The sequence below is a fragment of the Vulpes vulpes genome, chromosome 15, assembly GCF_048418805.1.
Source record: "Vulpes vulpes isolate BD-2025 chromosome 15, VulVul3, whole genome shotgun sequence".
Lineage (NCBI taxonomy): Eukaryota > Metazoa > Chordata > Mammalia > Carnivora > Canidae > Vulpes > Vulpes vulpes.
This window is the reverse complement of record NC_132794.1, coordinates 14,925,001-14,948,378: the sequence shown is the minus strand read 5'-3', so window position 1 is coordinate 14,948,378 and position 23,378 is coordinate 14,925,001. Positions and strand designations below refer to the sequence as shown.

General features: G+C 35.7%; 1 protein-coding gene across 12 annotated transcripts in view; it reads right to left on the bottom strand.

The window, feature by feature from the left end:
- The window catches only part of GRIK1 (glutamate ionotropic receptor kainate type subunit 1), a 365,694-nt gene that overhangs the window by 12,066 nt on the left and 330,250 nt on the right, over positions 1-23,378 (bottom strand). For 9 of the 12 annotated variants that reach the window (XM_072740870.1, XM_072740871.1, XM_072740874.1 and 6 more), the window contains 3 exons: positions 22,171-22,388; positions 9,980-10,205; positions 4,860-5,110 (listed from right to left, as the gene is read on the bottom strand). In XM_072740870.1, the coding sequence (XP_072596971.1) occupies positions 4,860-5,110; positions 9,980-10,205; positions 22,171-22,388 (695 nt within the window). Of the gene's footprint in view, positions 1-1,803; positions 3,536-4,859; positions 5,111-9,979; positions 10,206-22,170; positions 22,389-23,378 lie in introns of those variants that run through there. The other 3 variants (XM_025985413.2, XM_072740872.1, XM_072740876.1) reach the window with 2 other exon arrangements.

Below are 23,378 nucleotides of genomic sequence, written 5' to 3'. Positions count from 1 at the left end.
ACATTTCTGAAATGTATGGAGGTCCTTCAAGGGAAAAAAGGGTGCAGAGACCAATTCAACTTCTGATTTGATCATTTGAGTGGGCCTAGCAGCTGTAACTAAATATGAAGGTTATCAATTGAATATAATGAAATATTTATAACAAAGATGTGCAGTTTCTTTTTGAATTCTCTCTAGAAAAGGTCTACTGAACATTGAATGCTAAATATGTGCTGTATCTCTTGCTTAAAATTAGTGTCATATCTCTAGAATCAAGTAACATCAGTGATTTATTGAATGCCAATTATATGCATAAGGTTATGCTTTAGATCACTACTAAACAATAGAATCAACTGGTTATCTTAAAAAACAAAACAAAACAAAACTATTGTCCTGCTCCCACTTCAGACTAATCAAATTAGAATTTCTAGAGATGAGGTTCATAACTTCTAGATCCTCATGTATTGGTGGTTTGGGTCCTTCCCTTGGAGGCAATGAAATTGCCCTTGATTTTTAATGCTTGTATGAGGAAATGTGGTTTTAGAGCTAGTTTGAACCTTTATATTGGAAAACCTCTTTTCCAAACTGACTCTGTATTAAGATGCATGATAAATTGTACTTACCATCCACTTGATTAGAGAACAATACTTAATTTCTCTATGAGGAACTGTTAACCAGTATCTGTTAACAGGATTCTTATAAATGATCTCATTTTCTATGCCATTATATTATTTCATTCAATTCTCATAGCAAATAGAGGTCAACAGATTATCTTCATTTTACAATTGAGGACACTGAATCTCAGAGAAATTAAAAAATTACCCCCAATAATAAGAACTATGTGCCAGGCATGGCTAATGTGTTTTGTACATTATCACTGGATGAGATAAACATTATTAGGCCAGTGTTCCCTGGAGTATGATCTATAGAACAATGGTCTGTCAAGATGTTTTTGAGGAAAAATAGATTCTGTTATCTAGTAAGTTTGAGAAATACTGAATACTTTCCAATCTTGTTGAAAATTCCCAATGCATCATAGCATGTTAAACACACTGAGATATCATGCAGTAAAGGAATGTTTAGAGTAATGCTCTGTGGGTCACTTACACCAGGAAAATCTTACTTGAGTAACATTTGCCAATGGGATCCATTATGAAAGAGATTCCTTCAGTACAACCTTATGACCTAGGCATAATGCCCTAGTATTACATATTAAGAAACCGAGGCTCTGAGAAATGAAGTCACTTGTCTATAGTTATTCAGTATGTGAAGGTACTAGAACTTGCACCTAGGTTTGGTTGATTTTGAAAAATCTCTTCTGATTCTAAAATCTAGGATTCCAGGCTGCTAACTAATATCTATTTATCTGTTAGTAAAGCTGAAATAAAATTGTTGAAAGGATTAAATGTAATACTATCATTTCAAACATTTTGAAAACTGTAAAATAATTTATAAATATGAGAAATAGGTAGTATACAGATTAAAGTGGCATACAAATATTAATTTTATTCAACCTCTGAATGACACTTTTAAAGGTTAATCTCTGTAGAAAAGTGAATTTTGTTATTGCTAGCCTTGATTATCTAAACTTCATCAATCACCCTTATATTTTTTTGGTAGCATCTTTGATTTATTAAATAGCCCTTGAGAATATAAACTTAGGTAATTTGTGATTTCTATATATAGAATCAATGAATTATGAATAATAAAATATTTATCCCAACATTGACTCTACTGATTATGAAGATGCAACTCTGAACCAGGACAAAGTATGTTGCTTTCACTTCAATAATAATAAATAAATGTTGGTGTAATTTATAGATATTTTCTTAAAAGTACATTTATTTAAAGAAGAAAGCAAGACTGAGAAACAATCAGGGCAAGAGTGAACTTTCCTAAACGTGCTTTACTGAAGAAATATAGTGTTGATTAAAGAGACCTGTGTTCAAAATTTGGAACCCATTTAAAGCTAAGCAAGAGAAGACAAAATGTTACATGATTGCACAGATGGCTTATCTCTACTTCTGAGAACTATGTTTTGGGGGCTAACTTCATATGTCAAAAGGTAATCCCGTTAAGGAGAACAAAAACCAACCGATCCCATATTGAGGAAAGATGAAAGGCATCTTCAATTCTCCTACTCACTGCAAAGAGGAAAGAAGCTCAGAGGGACAGCAGACATCCTCCATCACAACCAATTAAGTATGCAGTTGGTTTTCTATATCACCAAGCTGAGTTAGAGTGGGAATTATTTACAGCATTTTGAATGCAGGCGGAAAATAAATCTACAGAGATCTGTAACTAATGTGTATGGAAATTCTTTCCTCTACTTATTTTCTCCTCCTTGCCCTTCTCCCCAATACACTTGGAATGAATTGATAAATGATGAAGGGTCCAGAGAAATGAGTGTGAAAGTGGTGATGCTCAGAAAGGATTGCTGTGAGAACAACCACTCTATCCTGGGTGAGTAGGAAGGGAATAAAATAACATCTTGTGAAAAGATGTTCATCAGTGCAGAGTGAGAGTGAGTAAGTGGAAAATAGAAGATGTTATGCATTAGTTCCTAGTTTAGGACTTTGTCTGGAGTTTGCAAGAAATAATCTATAACATGAAAAAAAAAATAGCAGTTCCTTAGAGACTCTGAGCATACTATGATCTGAACCTACAGAGGACTGTCAAGTAAATGTTATGTGAGAACTTGATGATAATGAATTTCTACCCAGGAATCATTCTCGACTGTGTTGTGCCTTTCTGAGTGATGTTCAATTTAGCTAATGCTCTTTTGTGACGCCAGAGGTTTCAAGTTTAGTTTTAATTTTCTGGATCACATTTATCAATTTTTAAATCTAAGACATCTTTGAGTCTTTGTGTAAGTAATACATTTTAAATAGCGGAATCAATTTGAGTTGAACATCAACATTGTTACAGAGTTGCTACAAAAAGACAGGGCTTCGGGTAATTTGAACGTGTGTGGATATACAGAAAATAAGGGACAGGGAGAGAGAAAGAGGAGAAAAAAGGTCCACAAAGATGAAAAGAATTCCACAATATTAGTATTTTGTTTTTATGGTTTGCACTGTTGAAAATCTGGATCTACTTTTTCATGAAGAAAGATTTATTTTTAATGCATGCATATAGAATTAAGATAACCATTGTCTTGATAATATAGCAGATTCTGGAAAATACACATATCTTGGAGTTTATATACCCTTAATAAACCTCAGTTTCAACACAGAATGCACATCTGTTCTCAGTGCATTGAATTCAATGTCTAAAGTACATGAGTTTTGCTATCTTAAAAGGATAGGGAATATGGCTATTTATGCTTAGTAGATACAGATATCATCAACAACACCAATTAGCAGAAACAATTTCTACTGGGCACACTTTTTTTTTTCTTTAACTATTACACAGTATGAACTGAGGACTGTGTCCGAATCCCTCTCTCCTCTCGAATTAATTTGCCACATTCTAAATCCGTAGATAAAGTGGTTCCAGAAGTGGAGTTGGTTGGATGGGTTTGCTTACACTGCAGTCCATAAAAGAAACAAAAAGCCTTGCATGCAAAAGAAATGAGAAAAAAATATAGAAAAAAATGAATAAATCAGAAGCAAAAATGATTGTTTAAATGAAAATTTAAATAAAATGAAGCTGGCAATTATGAGAAGCACATTAAAGCATAACATATACAAGCTTTTATTTTTCAAATTAGTTGCATAAAACAAGACACCTCAAGAGCAAATTGAAAGTTAAAACAAAGCAGAACAGTCCATTTTCCCTTTTAAATAGATAGTTTTCTCTAACAAAATCTAAGAAAGGGGTGCTTAATGTTCTCACAATTGCCTTGTAATTGTGGGAAAATTTTCATGATAAAGCCAGGTTATAATCAACCATTCCCAGCTTTGGGAGCTTAAGGAAATGAGACTGGTATGAGATTATTAATCAGAACTGGTTGCATAATTTGTGGGATCCAGTGCACAGTGAAAATGTGGAACGCCTCGTTTAAAATAATTAATAATTTCAAGAGAGTGACAGCTGAGCATTAAACTAGCCCTGTTATTAATTGTTGTTAGCCTCAAAATTCTAACAATAATTTTAATTTGAATGGGTGGCCTAATGCACGACAATGGGCATGAGCTTTGTACTTCGTTTATTCTAGCATGCTTATGAAGGAATAATACAATCATCTTATTCAGAATGGTGTAAGTTCCTGGTGCGATTTCTATCAAAAATAAAAGTGACATAAAAATGGTTGACTGTTAAAATCAACCATAATTCTAAATACAATTTGGAAAAATAAAGTGTCTAATAAATTTCAGTGTCATTTTGTATAATTTATCATATTCCTGGTCCCCCCAAATTGGTGAATTATCCTTTTACAAATCATATTTTGAGAGAGCTAAATGCTCAGTTTCAAAATACTATATTTATATCTTTATGTAAATTGTTTTGCATTAGTACATGTGCTCAGCATCTAGACTTAAAGAAAGGATGGTAACATTTTTCTCAAAGATCTTTTTATATCTTTTCCAATTTTGGATTTATTTCTTGCTTGCTTTATCTAGGGTTTCTATCTTAAGAGCAAATAACTGTTCAAGAAATTAACTGAGTTTGGAATTTCTGCACTGCCATTCCAAATAGTGCTAATTGGATTTAGTATATAAGGCGCTTCCTTCTTCTCATTAATAAATGATGGGGTTGCAGTGCCAGCAGCACCTGGCAGGGATTCAATAGCTCTTTGCTCTAACTCAGAAATGGCTCTTCTGGGCATCTAATTCAATAGACTGTTACAAAAAAAGGGCAGGCATCATTTAAATCCTCAAACTTAAGACAGATAACACAAACTAAAAACTACCTCGTCCTAGAAAGAGATGACTCACCTGTTCAACATCATTGTTCTTCCGTGATTTGTATATAAATTCTCCAATGGCTACAAATACAGAAAGGACCAGTCCAGCAGCCAGAACAATGAAGATGCCCCCAATATTTTCTACTCCCAGAGCACTGGCCTCTTTGCTGTCTTCCTCGGGGCAGCCATTCCCCCGCCACCACTTCTCTTTCATCATATGCAGTTTGCCCTCTTCTTGTAACTGAAGAATAGCAATAGTGATTTTATCCCGGTAAGGAGAACCTGAAAGTAAGATCATTTGGATATTGGTCACCAAAAGATTGAAGATGTCAAGAAGGATCATTGTCTTAAAGGTAACGCCTTCATGGCTGTTGGGCAACCCCAATGCACAAATGGACTGGCAAAGGGCACGGAAGTTGAAGTCTTTATTTTGAAGGTTCTAAATACTTGGAAACTGGATAGCTGACATTCTGAGATTAACTCTTGCCAGACTGTCTGTTCCTTTTCAATAAGGAAAAGCTGAGCTGGAAATTCTACTGTATACTCTGTTTCTGGTGAGGCTTTCATAAATCCCATGTTGGGGGATTTCATTGTTTGGATTCTATTTCTTCTCAATTGTCTAATATTGTGACAGCCTGGCTAGGTGATCATCAGTGTCATCTTGCCTTCTTCCTAGGGCAGAGATAGACATTTCCCAATGTTGGGAAGTCTGGGTGGCTCAGTGGTTCAGCATCTGCCTTCAGCTCAGGTCGTGATCCCAGGATCCTGAGATCAAGTCCCCTGCTTATCCCTCTGCCTATGTCTCTGCCTCTGTGTGTGTGTGTGTCTCTCATGAATAAATAAATAAACTCTTTAAAAAAAAAGGATCTGAAAATAGCAGATCTTGGTAATAGTAATTAGTCCATACCGAGTAATATACCATTAAGATTAGAATTTGAATACTTCAAAGGTTCTAAAAATTCAGCTAAGTTTGGAAGATGTGCAAGGATTTCATCGATCTTTTAGTAATGTTATTAAGCTTTTAAATATGTTATGGTTAGACAGTACTGACAAGCGTCTATAGCCATAGCTTGCCCAGTACTGGCTTTCTACGCCAATTAATGCAAAGGGAGATATTAAAAGATGGTAAGATGCATTTACACAATTTTTCATTGGATGCTAAAAATTTTTGTTAGTATTTCTTTTACTCAGTAGGAAAGTAGTATACCTTCATTCTGTTTGTAAACTTTAAAGTTCTTCTTGGTAGAAATAAAAAGGAATGCAAAAATCAAGCAGCAGGTGGAAAAGCGGGCCATCTTAGAATCAGAAGACATCTTAGCAATCATATACTCCAGCCCATGTATTTTAGCCTTGAAGAAATTTAGGATGTGAAAGTATGAGTAAAAGCACTAGTTACTGGCTGAGGCAAGGGCTTAACTCATTTCCTCTTACTTTTCACCTAGTGTCATTTTCATGAAAGCTGCTTCCTCTACCCCACAGCCTACCTCTCTTCCTGTCTTCAGCCTCCACATACACAAACCTCATGTTTCATGGCATGTTTTATGTTGGAAAAGCAGAAGGTTAACATTGTGGCATTTGTCATTTTTCTTTCTTTCCTCCCCAAACTTCCTAAAGTCATTGTCAGTACCCAAAATCAAGTTTAAAAGAAGAGCCAAATGTTTTGGAGTTAGTTTACGGCTTGTCAATTAGAAGAATGGATTTTTGGTGAGAAAATGGCTCTTTTAAGCCAAATTAAAAGATATTGGCTGCTTGCTTAAATACCCTCAGAATAATGGTTAGTGTCAAAATTAGCACCATTAACATACACATGGCATGTGAGCAATTAGGTGAACCAGGAGAGCTTCGCTTTAATGCACAAGAAAATGCTTTCAAGAGCGTGAGAATTGTTCTTACGGTAGCGGTTGCCGCTGTAATCATAGCAGTATACACAGTGGGCACTCAATAAATGTTGACTGACGCTCTCCTTGTGCCTTCAGGCTGCACAATACCTAAAACATTTCAGACAGACGGGAATCGGATCTCTGTTTAAAGTTGTTCTCTAAGGAAGGTAATTTCCAGCCTTCTAGTAACCTGTTTAAGCTGTAACTGCTCTCATTCTTTTGAAGTTTTATTTTAAATCCCTCAGGAGGCGCATTTCCAGAGCTTCTGTCCTCAGAGTCTCAAAGAAGCAAAGTCTTCAATTTTGTGTTGTGACTGAGCCGACTTTGCCAATTTTTGACCATGGCAAAGAGTTTGAAGCCTTCAGGGAGTCACTAAGGGCAAGACCAGAATTGTGTGGAGAATTTTTGGTATCTAAATATATTTTAGCTTCAGCCTTGTTGTTGTTGCTTAAGTGGAGTGAGTGACATCAGAAGTGATTTATTATAAGTCACTTGAAAAAATGTATATGTATACACACAGATCTTCCTGAATAGCAACTGAGCTTTCTTAAAGAGTCAATTCATCATAGAAGAAACATCTCACAAATTTATCCAACAGCTGTATTCCCAATGGATGTCGTCTTTCTGAGATCTGCCATCTGTTCCAATTATTCCTTCATTGTTTTTGGTTTAAAAGCTTGACAGGTTTATAACCAGTATGAAAAATTCCTGGAGTGTAGTTCTTTTTATCTAGGGAGGGGGAAGAGCTCTTCAACTTTGGAACTTGTGTGTCAGAGTATGAATGAGGTTGGAAAAGGTAGACTGCGTTGGATCACTCATGTCCCTATGTCACATTATATATGATACAGTGGTACTCATCAGAGCCTCATTTGCATGAGGGCAAAGTCATTTTCAAATTGCTGCATTGATTCAAGACTGTTGCAGAAAGAAGCCCCTTGCTACCTTTCCATTTTTCCCACCCCCAAATTTTATCTTTAGTGTTAAATTTATTCATTAGAAGAAGTGCCCATTAAAAGTCTCGTAATAAAACACATATATTCTCAGGAGTGATACACAGTGTTATTTTCTTTCATTATTACCAGATAAGAAACTGGGTGAGCAAGGAGTAGTGTTGAAGGTGGTCAAGATGGGCTTATGAGGTGGAAGATAAAATGAGGAAAGTATAGGTGTCAACTCTATAATTTAATCTAAACATAGTTCTATTAAGAAACCAGGGGATCCCTGGGTGGCTCAGCAGTTTCGCGCCTGCCTTTGGCCCAGGTCGCGATCGTGGAGTCCCGGGATCGAGTCCCGCGTCGGGCTCCTGGCATGGAGCCTGCTTCTCCCTCTGCCTGTGTCTCTGCCTCTCTCTCTCTCTCTCTCTCTCTCTCTCTCTATCGTAAATAAATAAAAAATAAATCTTAAAAAAAAAAAAAAGAAACCAGAGTTGCTCCTCCAAGTAGATGCAGAATATAACACAATCTTAAGGTCTTGATTTTGGAAAGATTCAGGTAAAAGTACCCACTCCTGCTATTTTTGTCTAACTTAGGGCCCTTTTAAATAAATCAGCAATTGGGGGATATAAAAAAAATAGCATCTGTCTAACTCCCTCCACCTCTATTATGGAAAATGAGGTGACAAAGCTTGGTTAGGAAGATACTAGATTGTTTTACAAAAAGAATCATAGCATTTTTTAAAATTAGTGTCTAACAATCCCACTGAGCCCCCTGCAGAACATGTTCACTTAATTATAGGAGAGTTCACCATCTGGGAAAAAAATAGACACTTTGCTAGCAAAACTGGTATTTCATCAGGGAAAGTTGTTGAAAATCAAGGGACAAGAAAGTAGTTATGGGGTTCTCTAGCTCAATCACTCTACAGATTTATTTATAATGCATTCTTGATAACAACAGCAATAATAAAGTTAATTTCTCCATAGCATATATTTCTAGCACCAGATGGACAGCAGGGAGCCAAATTGATTGTGTATTCATCTGGTTAATTAAATTAATATTTATCAAAAGCTGAACATGGGATACATAGTCTTTTTTAAAAATGAATTTGTGGCTAAATGTCCTAACGTTGGACAGTCCACCTAAAATCTGATTTTTTAAAATGAAAAAATGGAACATCTAACAAATTTTTGTTCAAAATCCCACATGTGCAATTGACTAACCTGACAAGCAGTTGCCCCCTTTAGATGAGTCATGTGTTCTCTAATTTTCCATAGTTGCTACCATTCCCTATTGCTTCCACAAGCAAACAAGTTTATTCAATCATGATATCTGCTTGACCTCTGGAAGCATCTGAGTTTGTGATCTCAGGCTAATGTTGAGGGTTGGACTGGACAATCCCTTTCAAACAACAAAAATAATAATATAAGCAAGCAAATCTAATCTACCTTGAATCCCTAATGATATAATGTGACTGTAACCAAGATTTCTGCCTTTTGGACTACTCAGTGATCTAAAGTTGCTTCTGATTCCTCTCCTTTAGAATGTTTATTACAAAATTACTAATGACTCACTTAAGAAGAGCAGATTACCACCATGCCAAGCCTTATATGGTAACCTTATATATTTTTCTATATATAGAGAATCCATAATTGTCCCTTAAACATAGAATTTAGTTTTATATGTTAGACATGCAAGAAAACCTTGTTATATGGGTCTGTACACCTACAAGACAATAATATCTCTAGGGAAAACAGTAGCATAAAAGTAAAGAATTAATAATATTTGGATATTTTAGATAGTTATCCTTGATGTATTTCTAGCATATTGCTAGAAAAAATTATAATTTAATCTTTATCTTTCTTCTTTTATAGATATAGTTTTGGTTTTACTTCTATTGACATGGAATTCTGACCTTTCAACTTTTATCATCTATAAGCATAATTAATTTTGTTATATTCCAATGTAATTTGAGATGGAAAAACTAGATATGCATGTAAAGGTACTGAAGAGAATAATGTCAAGAGGATTAATCAAGAAGATATTCTTTAAAGATAATTTTTGAGGGTAAAATAATAAAATTGATATCTTCAAACAGACACTTGGTGGTAGACCTTGAAAGAAATAGTGGGTTGAAAGTTCATTAAGTCAAATATCTGGGAATTGTCCATTCAAAACATGGCTCTGACCTACACAGATATTTCCCTTATTGATTAGTCCACTAAAGGCATTGTAGAACTTCTCAGAGTGTGGAGTAGATATCACTGCATTCACTCTCTTTGATCCTGCATAATTGACATTGCCCATAACAGTCTTGGTTCATGCCTTGCCTCTCTTACCGATAGGTGTTCCCACTCCATAACCTTTGGAGTCAATGAGGCCCCCAATCTGAGTGAGGTTGCAGTTTCTCTGCGTCACATACTCAATGCTGGTGGACTCCATTAGCAGGGCGTAGTCAGTGGTGAGTACCCGTTGGATCCCTTCATCACTGTTTTTTACCAGGGCAGTCTGCTGCCTGCTGCTCATAAAAGCCCACATCTTCTCGTAGGTGGATATCTTTGATTTCTGCAGGGAAAGAAAGCACACCCACCAGCAGAAGAGTGCTGAGAAAATGTGTCCTAAAGCTATTCAAAATCCCAGTGGTCCAAACAGTATGGGGATTCTTTCTTTCAGGTAGGAAATCAGTAAGGATGATCCTTGGCTTTCAGTTTGGTAGTTGAGAGGAGCCCAATTTACTACAGGAAAACATTGGAAACCCTGAGGCAGCTATTGAGGAAAAAGAGATTGTAAGACATTGGCTCAAAGTCCTGATATCAATGACAGCATCTGCCTAATGAATTGTGGCCACTAAGACTCAATTCTCAAGGCATGCTGGGCCAAGGAATAACTACCTCACCCCAGGACTCCGCTCATCGACTCCATTCCCCTTCATCCACTTAACTTCATCTGGCATTGTTGTATTGTTTCCTGCTTTGTACTTCTTGCCTGTTACAGCATGCCTTTGCTGGGGACAGCCCTGAACTAAATCACATGCTTTGGTTGCTTTGTTTATGAAAGAACTGCCATTTGCTCTTATCTTTTCTGGAAAACTAAGAATACAAATGTTCTTTTCAAGTTAAAATTCAGATCAGAAAGCTCTTGTACTGTATTTATATGCTTTTTTATGTACGTATTCAATTTTAATTACAACTATATTTTAGAGGATGAGGATGGAATATTACATTTCAAAGTGTTCTATGATGTTGTCTTTTCCCTTATTCTTCAGCTTTTTGATAGATTCAATAATAAGCCATAAATATGATGCATAGGATATATGCATCTATACATTCCATTATCTCATTATCTTTCCTTGTTAAAATATACTGCCTTAGTTTTCATATTGCTTGGATATGAATTTTCTATTCTTTTGAATAATGATCTATAATTAGACATTTTACATTTTACTCTGTAATTTCCATATTTTTCCAATTTTTTTTTCTGAATTCGTCTTCATTTGCATCAACACTCCCCTCCATTTATTTTGAAAATGAAAGACATTATGGGAATTACTGATAATTCTGAGCTAACTCCAGCTCCCACACATGAGACAGCTTCTTTGGCAGGCATAGGGTGTATCATCTCAGGAGTGCAGAGAAGCTTAAAACATGATTTGGGGCCATAAGCAATAAATGGAATACCTGTGGAATCAACTCTGGTGTGGTTATTCATGCTCAAGTGTTCCTGCGGGCTCAGTTAATTCCTAACTCTATTTAGGACCTGGGTTAATGCTGTAGGCTTTATGAGTTAAGGGAGGACAGATGGCTTTATTTTGGATTGTTAGGCATTTGAAGATCCCCCTGAGAAAGGTCTTGTGAGACAAACAACAATTCAATAAACACTACCTTATAGATACTGGTATTTTATGGAAGCCATTCTATCATGATTAGGCCCCTGTGAATTACTCCTCAACCCCAGAGATATCTGTAAATAGGAGCTCATGTTTCCATGACAAAGGCATGTTTTTTTTGTGATCAGGGTCAATGCCTCATTTGTTGTGTGATTTCAATCTCTAAGAGATGTATAATGATAAATTTGTAATAAAGAACCACTGGAAGGAATACAAAGAGGTCAGTCTGTCTTTTGGTAGTAAATGCACAGCTGGCAAAATTATTCTTCTATCAGGAAACTAGATTCAGGGAAAATAGTTTTCTTACAAGTATGAAGTTTTAAAATTGTCAGAGACTTTAGATATTGACTCATTCAAACCTCTGTTTTCACAGAGGAGGGAATATTGGTATAGAAGATTTGGAGACTTCACAAAAGTCACAGAACTCGTCAGTATCAGATTTAATACCGGACCCCAGGACTCCCAACACCTAATTCACTGCTCTTTCCATTGGACCATTATGATCTTGGGGAGTGGATGTCATTGCCAAATTTTTTCTGAGAATGATTTTTAATCTTATTTGCTTTACGTATGACAATATAGCTTAAAGTCATGGACTCATAATATTCCCTGAAGCAGTTTTCTATTTTGTGTCATGGTAACACAAACTTAGAGTCTACCATCACATAAAAAAAGTCCCATGAAACATCTATTTTTTTTTTAACCATATTTAACTTTTATTAAAAATGAATGTTGTAAATAGTTAGAGAACTGGATTTTTAGTTTAGGGAAGTTGAGGGCAAAATAAGGTAAATGATCAGTTCATTGATGGTAATGGACAAGTGTGTGGGGGGTCCAGGAATTGAAGGACCTGCAGGAAGATGAAAAGATTCAACTCAAAACCTACAAGCCTATTACTGAGCCCTATCAGGTAAGTTCTCAAATTATCTCAATACACTGCAGACCTATTTGTGGTCTTACGACATGTGACTAACATACAGCTTGTATAACATGTAGCTCACCAAGAGCACTCAACAATCCTCAAAGTTGTCTACACTCAAGGAGAAGTATCCACTGATCATGTACTTGGTGCTACCACAATATCCATGAACTACAAAAATTCTCAACTCCTAACTTTCAATTTCTTTGGTCTCATCACAGCTTAGTAATACAGTGTTCCCGGGGTTAGCATATTCTTCACACCACAATTTGAGTAGCACTGCTCTATAGAGCTGGAGGTTGTGGATTAATTCAATCACATCTACTTCTTTCTTTTCAGAACTCCCTGTGATGCTAGAGGGGAAGTCTAGCTGGCATGCACTCCTTTGAAGTGTGGAGGGCAGAAATGTTTCTCAGTAAGAAAACTACCACTTGGTCATGTTGAAGGTACAGAAACATTCTCAATTCCTTTTACCTCCCCGCCCCCGCTATTCCTGATGGTGCTTAATGATGGTAAACAAAATGGAACAGAGAATGGCACCCTTCTGCTCCCATATAGAGTTCTCTTTAATCATTTAGAAATTTTGCTCTTATGGGGCTCTGCTGTACTCCACATTTGGAATTATAGACTATTTGAGAAGCTAGGGAGTTTAGATATACCGGAAGACCCAAATGTGGCTATAGAATAACTTTTTAACTGTTAGAAATACCTGTACGTGGCTCAAGTACCTTAGGACACGGTTTTCCATTATTAGAAACCTACAGGAAGAACTCCATGGTTGGGAGAGTTACCCTTAAGGATTCTTCAACCTCTATGTTCTCCTCTTTACACCAACTCCTTCATATTACTTATGTAGGTCCTGACTTTGAAGACACACAGAAGGTCACATTTGGTTAGTGAAGGTGCTAGTACAGAATTAGTATCTTTTTCTTCTTTACTCCTGAGTTCTGTCCATTGTCATGCCCTGGTCTATAATGTTTATTTTTTTTAGATCAAAAAGTCCTACTTTGGTATTAGTTAGACTTATTCCTTTTTAATAGATTTTCCATTTTTAAGACTCAAATTTTAATAATTCTTAAACAGAACTGTTTGAATGACATATTTTTGCACTTCTAAATCCTCTGTAGTCTCAGCCTGCTAAATCGCTTTAAATAATATATATTTAAAAAATAGAAACAGTGAATGCCTCTTATTTCAATGAATATGTCAAAGGTTAATTAGAATATTTGTAAAGTACTCCAAGCTTCTTAGCAAAAGTTACTAAAGCTGAAAAGGCTTCATTTATTAAATCTGAAATCGTCTAGTTTTTTTTTTTTTTTTCCCAAAAAACCGCAGGAGAATCAGGTATAGATAATTTCATTTTGCCTGGTTAAATCTGATTACGTGGCTATTCTGTTGCTGATGAAACATTGTTGGCAAAGATTAAGCATTTTTTCATCTAAAATCTGTTATAAGGAAGCGTTACTGTAGCTCCATTGGAGGACCATCATTTATTTCTTTTTTTTCCCCCTATAGTGCTTGCAAGTTAAATACTCACTGGGAAATGATTTATAATGTATCTGTGTGCAGTTAAAAACTACTTATTGAAAATAGTAATAATAACTAGAACATGCAGTGTTTACTGCTTGCCAAGCACTGCTCTAAGTGCTTTGCATATATTAATTCATTTAATCTTCACAGTGATCATATGAGAAAGATGCCATTATTATGCCTCTTTTATAGGTGAGGAATCAGAACACCACATGAGGAAATGATGAAGCCAGGATTTGATTCCCGCAATCTGGCTCCAGGCTCTGTGTTCTTAACCAACGGGGAATCAGCTAATTGTTTTAATACACTGAACAACAAACTCATGATTTGGTTGTTTTAACAGCTAAATTTTCTAAAGAAGCAGTGGTAGTAAGTAGTGGTGGTATTTTTCTATGATAATCAGAGCTGTTGTACTTCTTTCAGTTGTCATATAATGCATGGAACTATTTACATGAAGTTAGGCGGCTTACATTGGTTTAAACAAAAATTAGTAGTATTTTCAGAAGTGTGGCAGTAGGAACTTAAAAGGAAGTGTGGATATTGTTTATATTTTTTCCTTTAACAGTATTTTATATTTCATATAATCTTGTTGTTTGCAGTTGCTGGGTTTCTGTAAAACAGGTGTAAATTCTGTAGTGTAAGATGGTCTTAAGACTAATAGAACCTCTATTTTATAGACATAGCCCAGGTTATAGGGCTCCTACACTGGAGATTAATAATATTATTATTTTGTAGGATGAATAATTGTGCAATTCTACTTAAGATCAATATGTCTGAAGACTTTACGTATAGATCCATGTCTATACATGATTATACATATATATATATATATATATATATATATATATATATATATATATATATATCCATAGCCCCCCATGCATACATACACACTGGGGATAAATTATATTTGATCTTTGTTATCTAATAAAAAATTATTTGAATGTGAATTCACTATCATGAATACAGTGACTATATGTATATTGAACAAAGAAAATGTCAAAAAACAGTTATATTTTAAAATCTTCAATTTATTTTTTCTTTAGATAAATCCTGATTTCAGATAAGTCTTAAAAATCAGTCAAAGACCTGGAAATCATCTATGTAGAAATTCAAGCTTTTGAAGCAGATGCATCAGAGGTAAATAGTTTGTCTTTAAAACAATCATTTAAAAAATAAAAAAATAAAAAAAATAAAACAATCATTTTCTTTAACTCACAATTAAATAAATTACTTAATTAAATAATATATTCTCAGGGAATTTAAAAAATATGATTAATTTGCAAAAATCACTTTGAAAGAAGATCTCAGAAGAAGGCATTTATACTTACAGTGAGGGCCTCTGTCTTTCAAATGTATATAATATGATCATTGCAGTTGATCATGCTCTTATCTTGAATTGATAGAAAGTTATGACATTTGCAGAATCTCCAAGGTTTTAAAAATTCATGTGCTCCCTTTAAAAAATTCCCTGAGTGGGATTTAAACACCTTTGCTAAAACATTTTTCATGTTTTTCTCCTGTCTAGAGTTAAAGATTGGTCCATTATAGGCAATATACCAGGATTTGAAAAAGGTTCACTGTAATTGACCTCATGGATTTCTTTCCAAATACATTTTTAACATATGGGAACTTAACATTTTAGGTACTGATGGTAAAATTAGCTGAATTTTTCAAACACAAGCTAATATCTTTTTATGCAGAGAAATTTGAGAAATGTCTTTCATTTTATGTGTCCTTATATGACTATTTCTGTCTGAAACCTGTCTTGCATAATGGCTCATTGCTACAGTTCCACTGGTGTGGTGCTCAACAACTTCTCTGAAATGTCTTTAGGGTTGATGACAGCTCCTAACCACTCCCTGGAAGGAGATTATAAAGGTTAGAGAGTCCCTTATTCCCATAGCCAGTCCAAAGTCCCTAGACCATGAAAGCCAGAAATGACAAGCCTGTTATGATTTTTTTAAACCTATTTTATCCAAGTCATTTTAGACTGAATCATGATCTAATCTGTGTAATCCTCTGGCTTGGGTCTGAGAGGATAGTGATTAGTTACAAGGCAAGCTTCTACTGAGAAACATTTCTTACGTGAGTATTTTCTACTCTTTTGGCTCACGAGGACTTCTGATATTCACACCACTTCCTGTCTGCACAAGATATGCTACTAAATCACATGTTGCATTGTGTTTAACAGGTCTGTGTGCATATTGTCACTTTATTGGTATTCAGGTCTTCAAGCTTTGCACAAAATTTTATACTTGTCCCCCTCCTGTCTCTTATAGTGCCAACCTCAAGTGCTAGTCATACTGGAGATCCTGGAAAACATATAAATTGAATTGAATCCTTCTGAACTACCTTACTCCGCTTCTCAGTTGAATTCTAAGGGCGGCCTTACTATCTGTTGCCTACCTACACCTGGAAATGGTTCTTCCGCAAACACCACGTATGTACCTAGTAAAGCTGGCTAAAACTAAGGTTTTTGTCAGGCCTGGCTTCTGAAAGTCTTTGAGATCTTGGACATTGGCACTCCCTCTGGACTTCTCTGTCGATTAGCAGAAGGCACATCTTCCAGAGATCACTGACAGTAAGAAAGTTGAGCAAAGAGCAAAACAGAGTTTTCTAAAAATTCCCAGGGACTGAAAAAGTAGGACTATTAGCTAGGGGTAAGTGTTGGATGCTAATGATGATGATATTGCTGGTGAAAATGATAATATCTAACTTCCTAATTGTTTACAATTTGCCAAGTAGCACTGTGAACACATGACCTATTAAGTCATTTATTCTTTAAAATAATCTTATGAGCTAATTATTATCTTCAATAAACAGGAAGGGAAATCAAGGCATGGAGTTCAAAGAATTTACCATAGCTAATAAGCAGTAAAGTCAGATTTTGAAGCTATGGCTATCTGGCTCCAAAATATGCAATCTGAAGCATTTCACTATAAATTGTAAATTATATCCCAGCAACTGGAGTTAGGTATATCTCCTGAGAAGACTGGTTGGTGTTCTTTGTCTCTGAGCGTGGACTAGCCCCATTATCCTATTTAGATGTTGGTATGCAAGGGGCATTGGGAAATCCTCCTTTTTCAGGCCTCAAAATGTTCTTAGAATTTGTATGAGTATGCTTTCTTCAATTGGAAAAAAAAAATATGGCTTGCTAAACTGGTATCATGAGACCAAAGTTTGGACTATTCCATTTATCCTGAAAGGTAATTAATAGAATTACCTCAAGGAGAAAGAAGATAATTTTTGCACTTTCCTTACCTTCTATGAGAGAGGGAGAAAAACAGTGTCTTAGTGTTCTATTATGAAAAGGGAAACTGTAGCTAGATGCCTTTGCTGTCAACTTTCTTGAGTATAAAAGTGAAAATTGGTCATGTCGATCTTGGGGAAGATACACCCAAGTTGTGTCCACAGCTCGGTCATGAACTGAATGATCTTTGTATTTCCTAAGATGCTGGTGGCAGTCTTAGGAGCTTGGAAGGACAGGGAAAACCTTTATTGTTCAGGCTTTGAAGCAGTAGAAAGAAGCAAGCAATTCTGCAGTGGAGAGCTGAGAAACCAATGTAGTTAACATCATATTATTAATTGGTATTATCCTAGTGGAGAATAAATGGGAGTTTGTTGAAAAGTTCTCTAAAATGAAATCTCTTGAAGTTCTGAAATAGTAAGACTCTGACTTATAAAAAGAGTCCATTTATTAAATGACAGCCTGACAAGGAGAAATAAAAGATCCCCTTATATTTGGAGAATTTCCTCAAACATCTTCCACAGTTCCTGGATGGTTGATAAAATACTCTGCCTCTCCTTAACCTTGTCTTGATAATTGGCCTAGTGGTAAATGACACCCCTTGACCAAATGGGCATTATATCACTCGTAGTGCTTAAGACTTTAAGACTCGAAGTGCTGATGACCTTGAGAAAATGTAAAGTTTAATAAGCATTATTAACTGGGTGTCCTTGGCCACAGAACTTAGAGTTCTTCCTTTTTTTTATGGACAATATCCAATTCTAGCTCTCCATCTAAAGCCTAGTGAATGTATGTGGAATTCATGATTTAATTCTAGTTCTCTTGTGTAAATACAGTTCTGATGATCAATGTAATTATTCTATACACAAATGATTCAGTGAAGAAAAACTGCTTTGGCCTCTCCTGTCTCAGACACATGCTTTGATCAACACTTGTTTAATAAATGTCAGTTTATTTCCTTAGCCTTATCTGAATTCACAGGTAGGTAGTGCAATTTCACCTGAGCTACTTTAAAAAATTAAATTTTGTTTTTTTTTTTTCATGTTGAAAATCAAATAAACCAAATATGAAATCTGGGCTTGTGCTGTCTGCAAAAATAGAAAAAGGGAAAAAAGCCAATGGATTTTGATTGAAATTTTAGTGAGCCACTTTTGGCCACACATTTCAGAAAGAAGTTTCTTTAAAAGCTTGTGGCCCAGAGACCACATCGAGGGATTAGGGTATTTTGTGTCTTCACAGATTTTGGTAATTTCTATAGTTTTTTCCTTTTTGCAACTTCCTATTCCATAACTGTAAAAACAATTTAGAATCAACTTGAAAGCAAAGAGACAGATTTCTAATATTTGGATGCTGCCAAAGGGAAATATATATATATATTTTTTTTTCTCTGCTCCTAAGAACAAAAAAACTTTAAATTACACTGCATATGATAAGAAAATGATTCTTATTAGAAGTTTCCTTGTGATTGAGTGAAGATGAGACCCATCTGAGAAAATGGCTTATTACCCAACAATGGATCAGAACATGCTAGATCAGACTGGGCGAAGGTGGTTTTCCTTATTCATTCAACAGCCCAAGAGACAATATTGTCTTTGATTAAGAGAGAAGGGGAGGGAGGTCTGATGGCACAGCAAAGGTGAAATATTAATGAAGACCTGGCTCAGGACTGAGTTTTTTGACAATTAACTACTGTCACTCAGTGACTCAAGGTGGAAATACCTTGAGAGCTGAAAGCCTGGAATGTTTCTTTCCCTTGCGGAATAATCCAGCTTAAAAACCCTGAGTGTGTATCCCTCTGAAGCTTTCTGACAGCTTGCATCCCTCAAGGGGAAAACTAAATCGGATTTAGTCCTTGTTCTCTTTTTTTGCAAATAAATTCCTTCTTGATAATAGGGTTGCCAGGCTGCAAGCTAACTTGTAAATCGAGGAATATGGCAACAGTGTCTCTTCCTGTGTGGGTCTCCATTATCCCTCCTGCTGTGGTCTGGATGTGTCCCTCTCACATTCAGATATTGGAACCTTTAACCCCAAGATACTGGTATTAGGAAGTGAGGTCTTTGGGAGGTGTTTAAGTCATGAGGATGGAGCCATTACAAATGGGATAGTGCCTTTTTAAAGAGGCTCCAGAGAGATCACTTGCCCCTTCCTCCATGTGAGGATATAACGAAGTCTGTGACCTGAAATAGGGCCCTCACTCAACCAAGCTGACACCCTGATCTAAGACTACCAGCCTCACAGAGTGTGAGAAACACATTTCTGTTTTTTTATAAGCTACCCAGTCTTTGGTATTTCATGAAAGTAGCCTGAATTGACAAAGACATGTTGTTTACCTCACTCCCTTTGTCCCTCCCTCCTCTGATGGAATTCCATCTTTCTCAGAATTCATCTGTGCATTTGTTCATCTTTTAAAAACATATTTTCTGAGTGTCTACTATGTGGCAGGCATTGCTTTAGGTTCTGGAGATGTAATGGCAAACAAAACAGAGCAATTCTCTACCCTCAAGGAGCTTACCTCAAAGCACTCTCTGATATTTGGGTGAGCCCCAGGTCTTCTACTCACAGATTTGCAAATTTGGGGTAAGTTATTTAACTGAGCTGTGCCTCATTTTCTTCATATAATGGGGACAATATTAATACTTGCCTCAACCAGTTTTGATAAGGAACAAATGAGATAATATATGTAGAGCATTTATAGAGTGTGTGGCTATGAGCTAGTGTCTTGTGCCTGCTGCTCGTCTCATTGCTGTTGTTGGTCCTATCCTCACGTTCTTTCTCCCTGGGATGCTTATTGACTCATCTTTTGCCTGGTGACCTGAGGGACCACTTTAATTTGGTGCCTCGTTTTCGGGGCCAAGGAGCAAGCAGGAGCCCTCTCTGAAAAGGCCTAGGAAGCAGAAGTTGAGTAGAACATGACTATTTTAGGGAAATGCACCATCCAACATACTTGTAATGGGCCCTGCTGGAAAAATGGGGACCAGCACCCTTTATATACAAGAAGCATGTGGGAAGCAGAATCAAATCAAAATGAGACTAAGGGATGCTTTGTGAATACACAGACTGGTTGCATAGTAGCAAAGTCAGGTCCATTGCTTGTGCAAAGGGTAACCTCTTACTCTTCTATATTTGTTGTATACATCCAGAAGGCAGTAGATTCTTCTCTGCCTCTACTTATCTACTTCTCGAAACTTTAAAACTTTTTGATACTGGTAAGAGAGGCAAATCATTTCAGATATTTTTTCAGACATACCCAGTTCTACTTTGGCAGTATCCCTTGGTCCTCTATGCCTTGCAGGTAACTTTCCTGGTTTCTGACAAGTGTTGTGATGAATCACTAGCTTGAGGTAAGCTCTGTGTTTTCATACTATTGATTTTACGAAAATCCAAGCTTTCATAAACTTGGATAGCCATATATTTAATGTCATTTGTCCTTAAAACAACACTTGTCTAGGGAAGAAATAATCACCACACTTTATACATTTACTAAATCAATGATGTATTTCTTAAAGTGAAAAGAATGTTTAAGAATCACCCTTTTCTAACATAGAGGAAATGCAAATCCTAACTTTTCATGTCACTCTGTTTTGGGTAAACCTCTGGGTAGACTTTACTCTTAAAATAAAGTAATTTTTATTTATCAATTGTTATTATTAATTGGTACATAAAATTTACTGCATAAGTAGTACCTATTTTGGTGAACCAATACTGGTATACAAAGAAATGTTCCCTTTTTTCCACCCTTAGTTTTTTTTTTTTTTTTTGGTTCTAAATTAATATTCTTCAGCAGTCTTTGTCTACTCAATCCTGGGGTGACAACTTCATTTTTGGTATCTAGGTAAGAAACATTGACACAGTGTTTTTTTAGAGTTTATTTTGGTTGCACAGCTGTTTTTCTTTTTTTTCTTCACATGAACAGTTATCTTTCAAAAGAAGGCTCTAACTTATCCCTGTCTAACTTCAAGTCTGTGACTCTGAAAGATAATTTAGCTTCTGGAGATTTTGTTTTCTTCATTAGTAAAGTGAAGGGCCGACCATCATGATCTCTAAGGTGTTTTTGCTATCTCTACAACTCCCTTGATCTATTGAAATCCATTCTCCACACCCCCTCACCCTAACCCATGAGAGCTACTGTATCTGGGGTTTCATAATAGAAATTACAGAGGCTTATTCCATAAGCAAGGCAGAAATCAGTTGCTTTACTCTAAGTAAGTAATTAAAAAGAGTTGAACAATGAAATGCACTTGACAATAAAACTGTATCACTCTAACTTAATTCTTCTTTGGTGCTTTGGAAGGCACTCTGGCTATTGGAAAGCTTCAGGCCACAATGAGGGGCACTGTCCTCATTGTTGCAGATACAATATTTGATTGATGTCCCCTGGGAATTCTTTTTCATTCAAAATCTCCAAATAAATTCCCATATCAACACATTTGTTATCTTCTTCTATCTCATTAAATACAGAATATAAGAACAAAACAATGATATTCAAGTATTCTGTATTCTGATTATCAGAATTTAGATTAAGGAATCTTTATTTTATGGGTTCCATGCATGAGTGGTTAGTTAATGGTGGTTGGGCTGTATTCAGAAAACAGCATTTTTTTCTAGTATAAAGGGAGAAGATATTGATCTGTAGATCTGAGTGTACTAAATTGGGGATAAAGGGAGCAGAGAAATTGCTTTATGCTGACTGCTGAGGGCACATGGGTTCCTTGTAATGGGAGTGTGTCATTATAAGTCTTATTTAAAAAAAAAAAAACCAAACCTGCCCACTTTCTTTTTCTTTTCTTTTCTTTTATATTTTCTTTCTTTCTTTCTTTCTTTCTTTCTTTCTTTCTTTCTTTCTTTCTTTCTTTCTTTCTTTCTTTCTTTCTTTTTTGAGAGACTTTTATTCCACATTCCCCTCTCCTCAATATGAGATAACCTTTGAGAATTGTCAGTTTCTTACCTTGAAGAAGGTCATTGTCGATCCATCTCTGACTGCCCCATATTCTATCTTGGTTTGCTTTGCCAGATCATCTGCTGAATCTATGGGAGATTCCATTCTCTCTACTGTCAGGAAGGCAGCCAGATTGGCAGTGTAGGATGAAATGATGATTAAGGTGAAAAACCACCAAATCCCTCCAACTATTCTGGTCGATAGAGCTTTGGGCATCAGCTCTGATCCTGTGATGTTATCACCAGAGTAAGAGTGTTAAACAGAGTTAAGAGAAGAGGGAAGACTCATGATTTGACAGTAGTCTAGGAAGATAATGCATTTTTATGATATAAAAGTTAGAAAGCCATTAAGGACTTACTCTTTTGTGTGTAGGTGTGTAGGTGAAAGAGAAGTATGTTTTTAAGAAAAAAAGATCAAAATCTAAATGATCTTTTATCACTAATTGCAACTATTGCTTGAAATATAATTTATCAACATTTGATGGTATTAAATGTTTTAACCCTGAGATATTCCATGTCTAAAATTTATAGAGTTAGTTTAATTGCTTAGATTTGGGTTTGTTTGCTTGCTTTTGTTAAAAAGTCAATTGCAAGACTTTGGGGGCTTTATTAAACCATATGATACAAATCTTATTGTGTGAAATAAAATTTTACAGTCTTTGTACAACTATGGAAGCTTTGAAACACTAAGTTATTTTTGTTTAGGATTAAAGAACGTGAGAAACTTTTAAAAGATTAATATTATGCCATTTGTCATGTCATGTGTGCTTTAATAAAATTTTAGGATTTTACAATCAAATTAAATAAGAGAAAGCCACACTTGACAATAGATGAATAATTTTTTCATTGTTTTATGTTACTTTTAAAGTCAAAATTATTTTTTCCTAATGTATATTCTTGTGTGATTGATAAGAATATATTTACTGAAAAGCATACTTGTGTCCTTTGAAGTGCTCATTTTTAATTATACTTCACAGACTGGCCATTTCTCAGGTGGAAAGGGCCTGGTAAACTACTTCCTGGTAAACTACATTTTTAGATGTCATCTGATGACTATTATTTGTAAAAGATAACATGGGGAAGCACTTAACCTGTTTATCAAAGGACGCTTTCTCTATAAAAGAAAGGATATATGGGTCAAGTTTATTTACACAAAGGGTAAACATTTGTGATAACTCTCTAGCTCAAAGATGTTGGTCAGTCTGAGCTGTATATGTC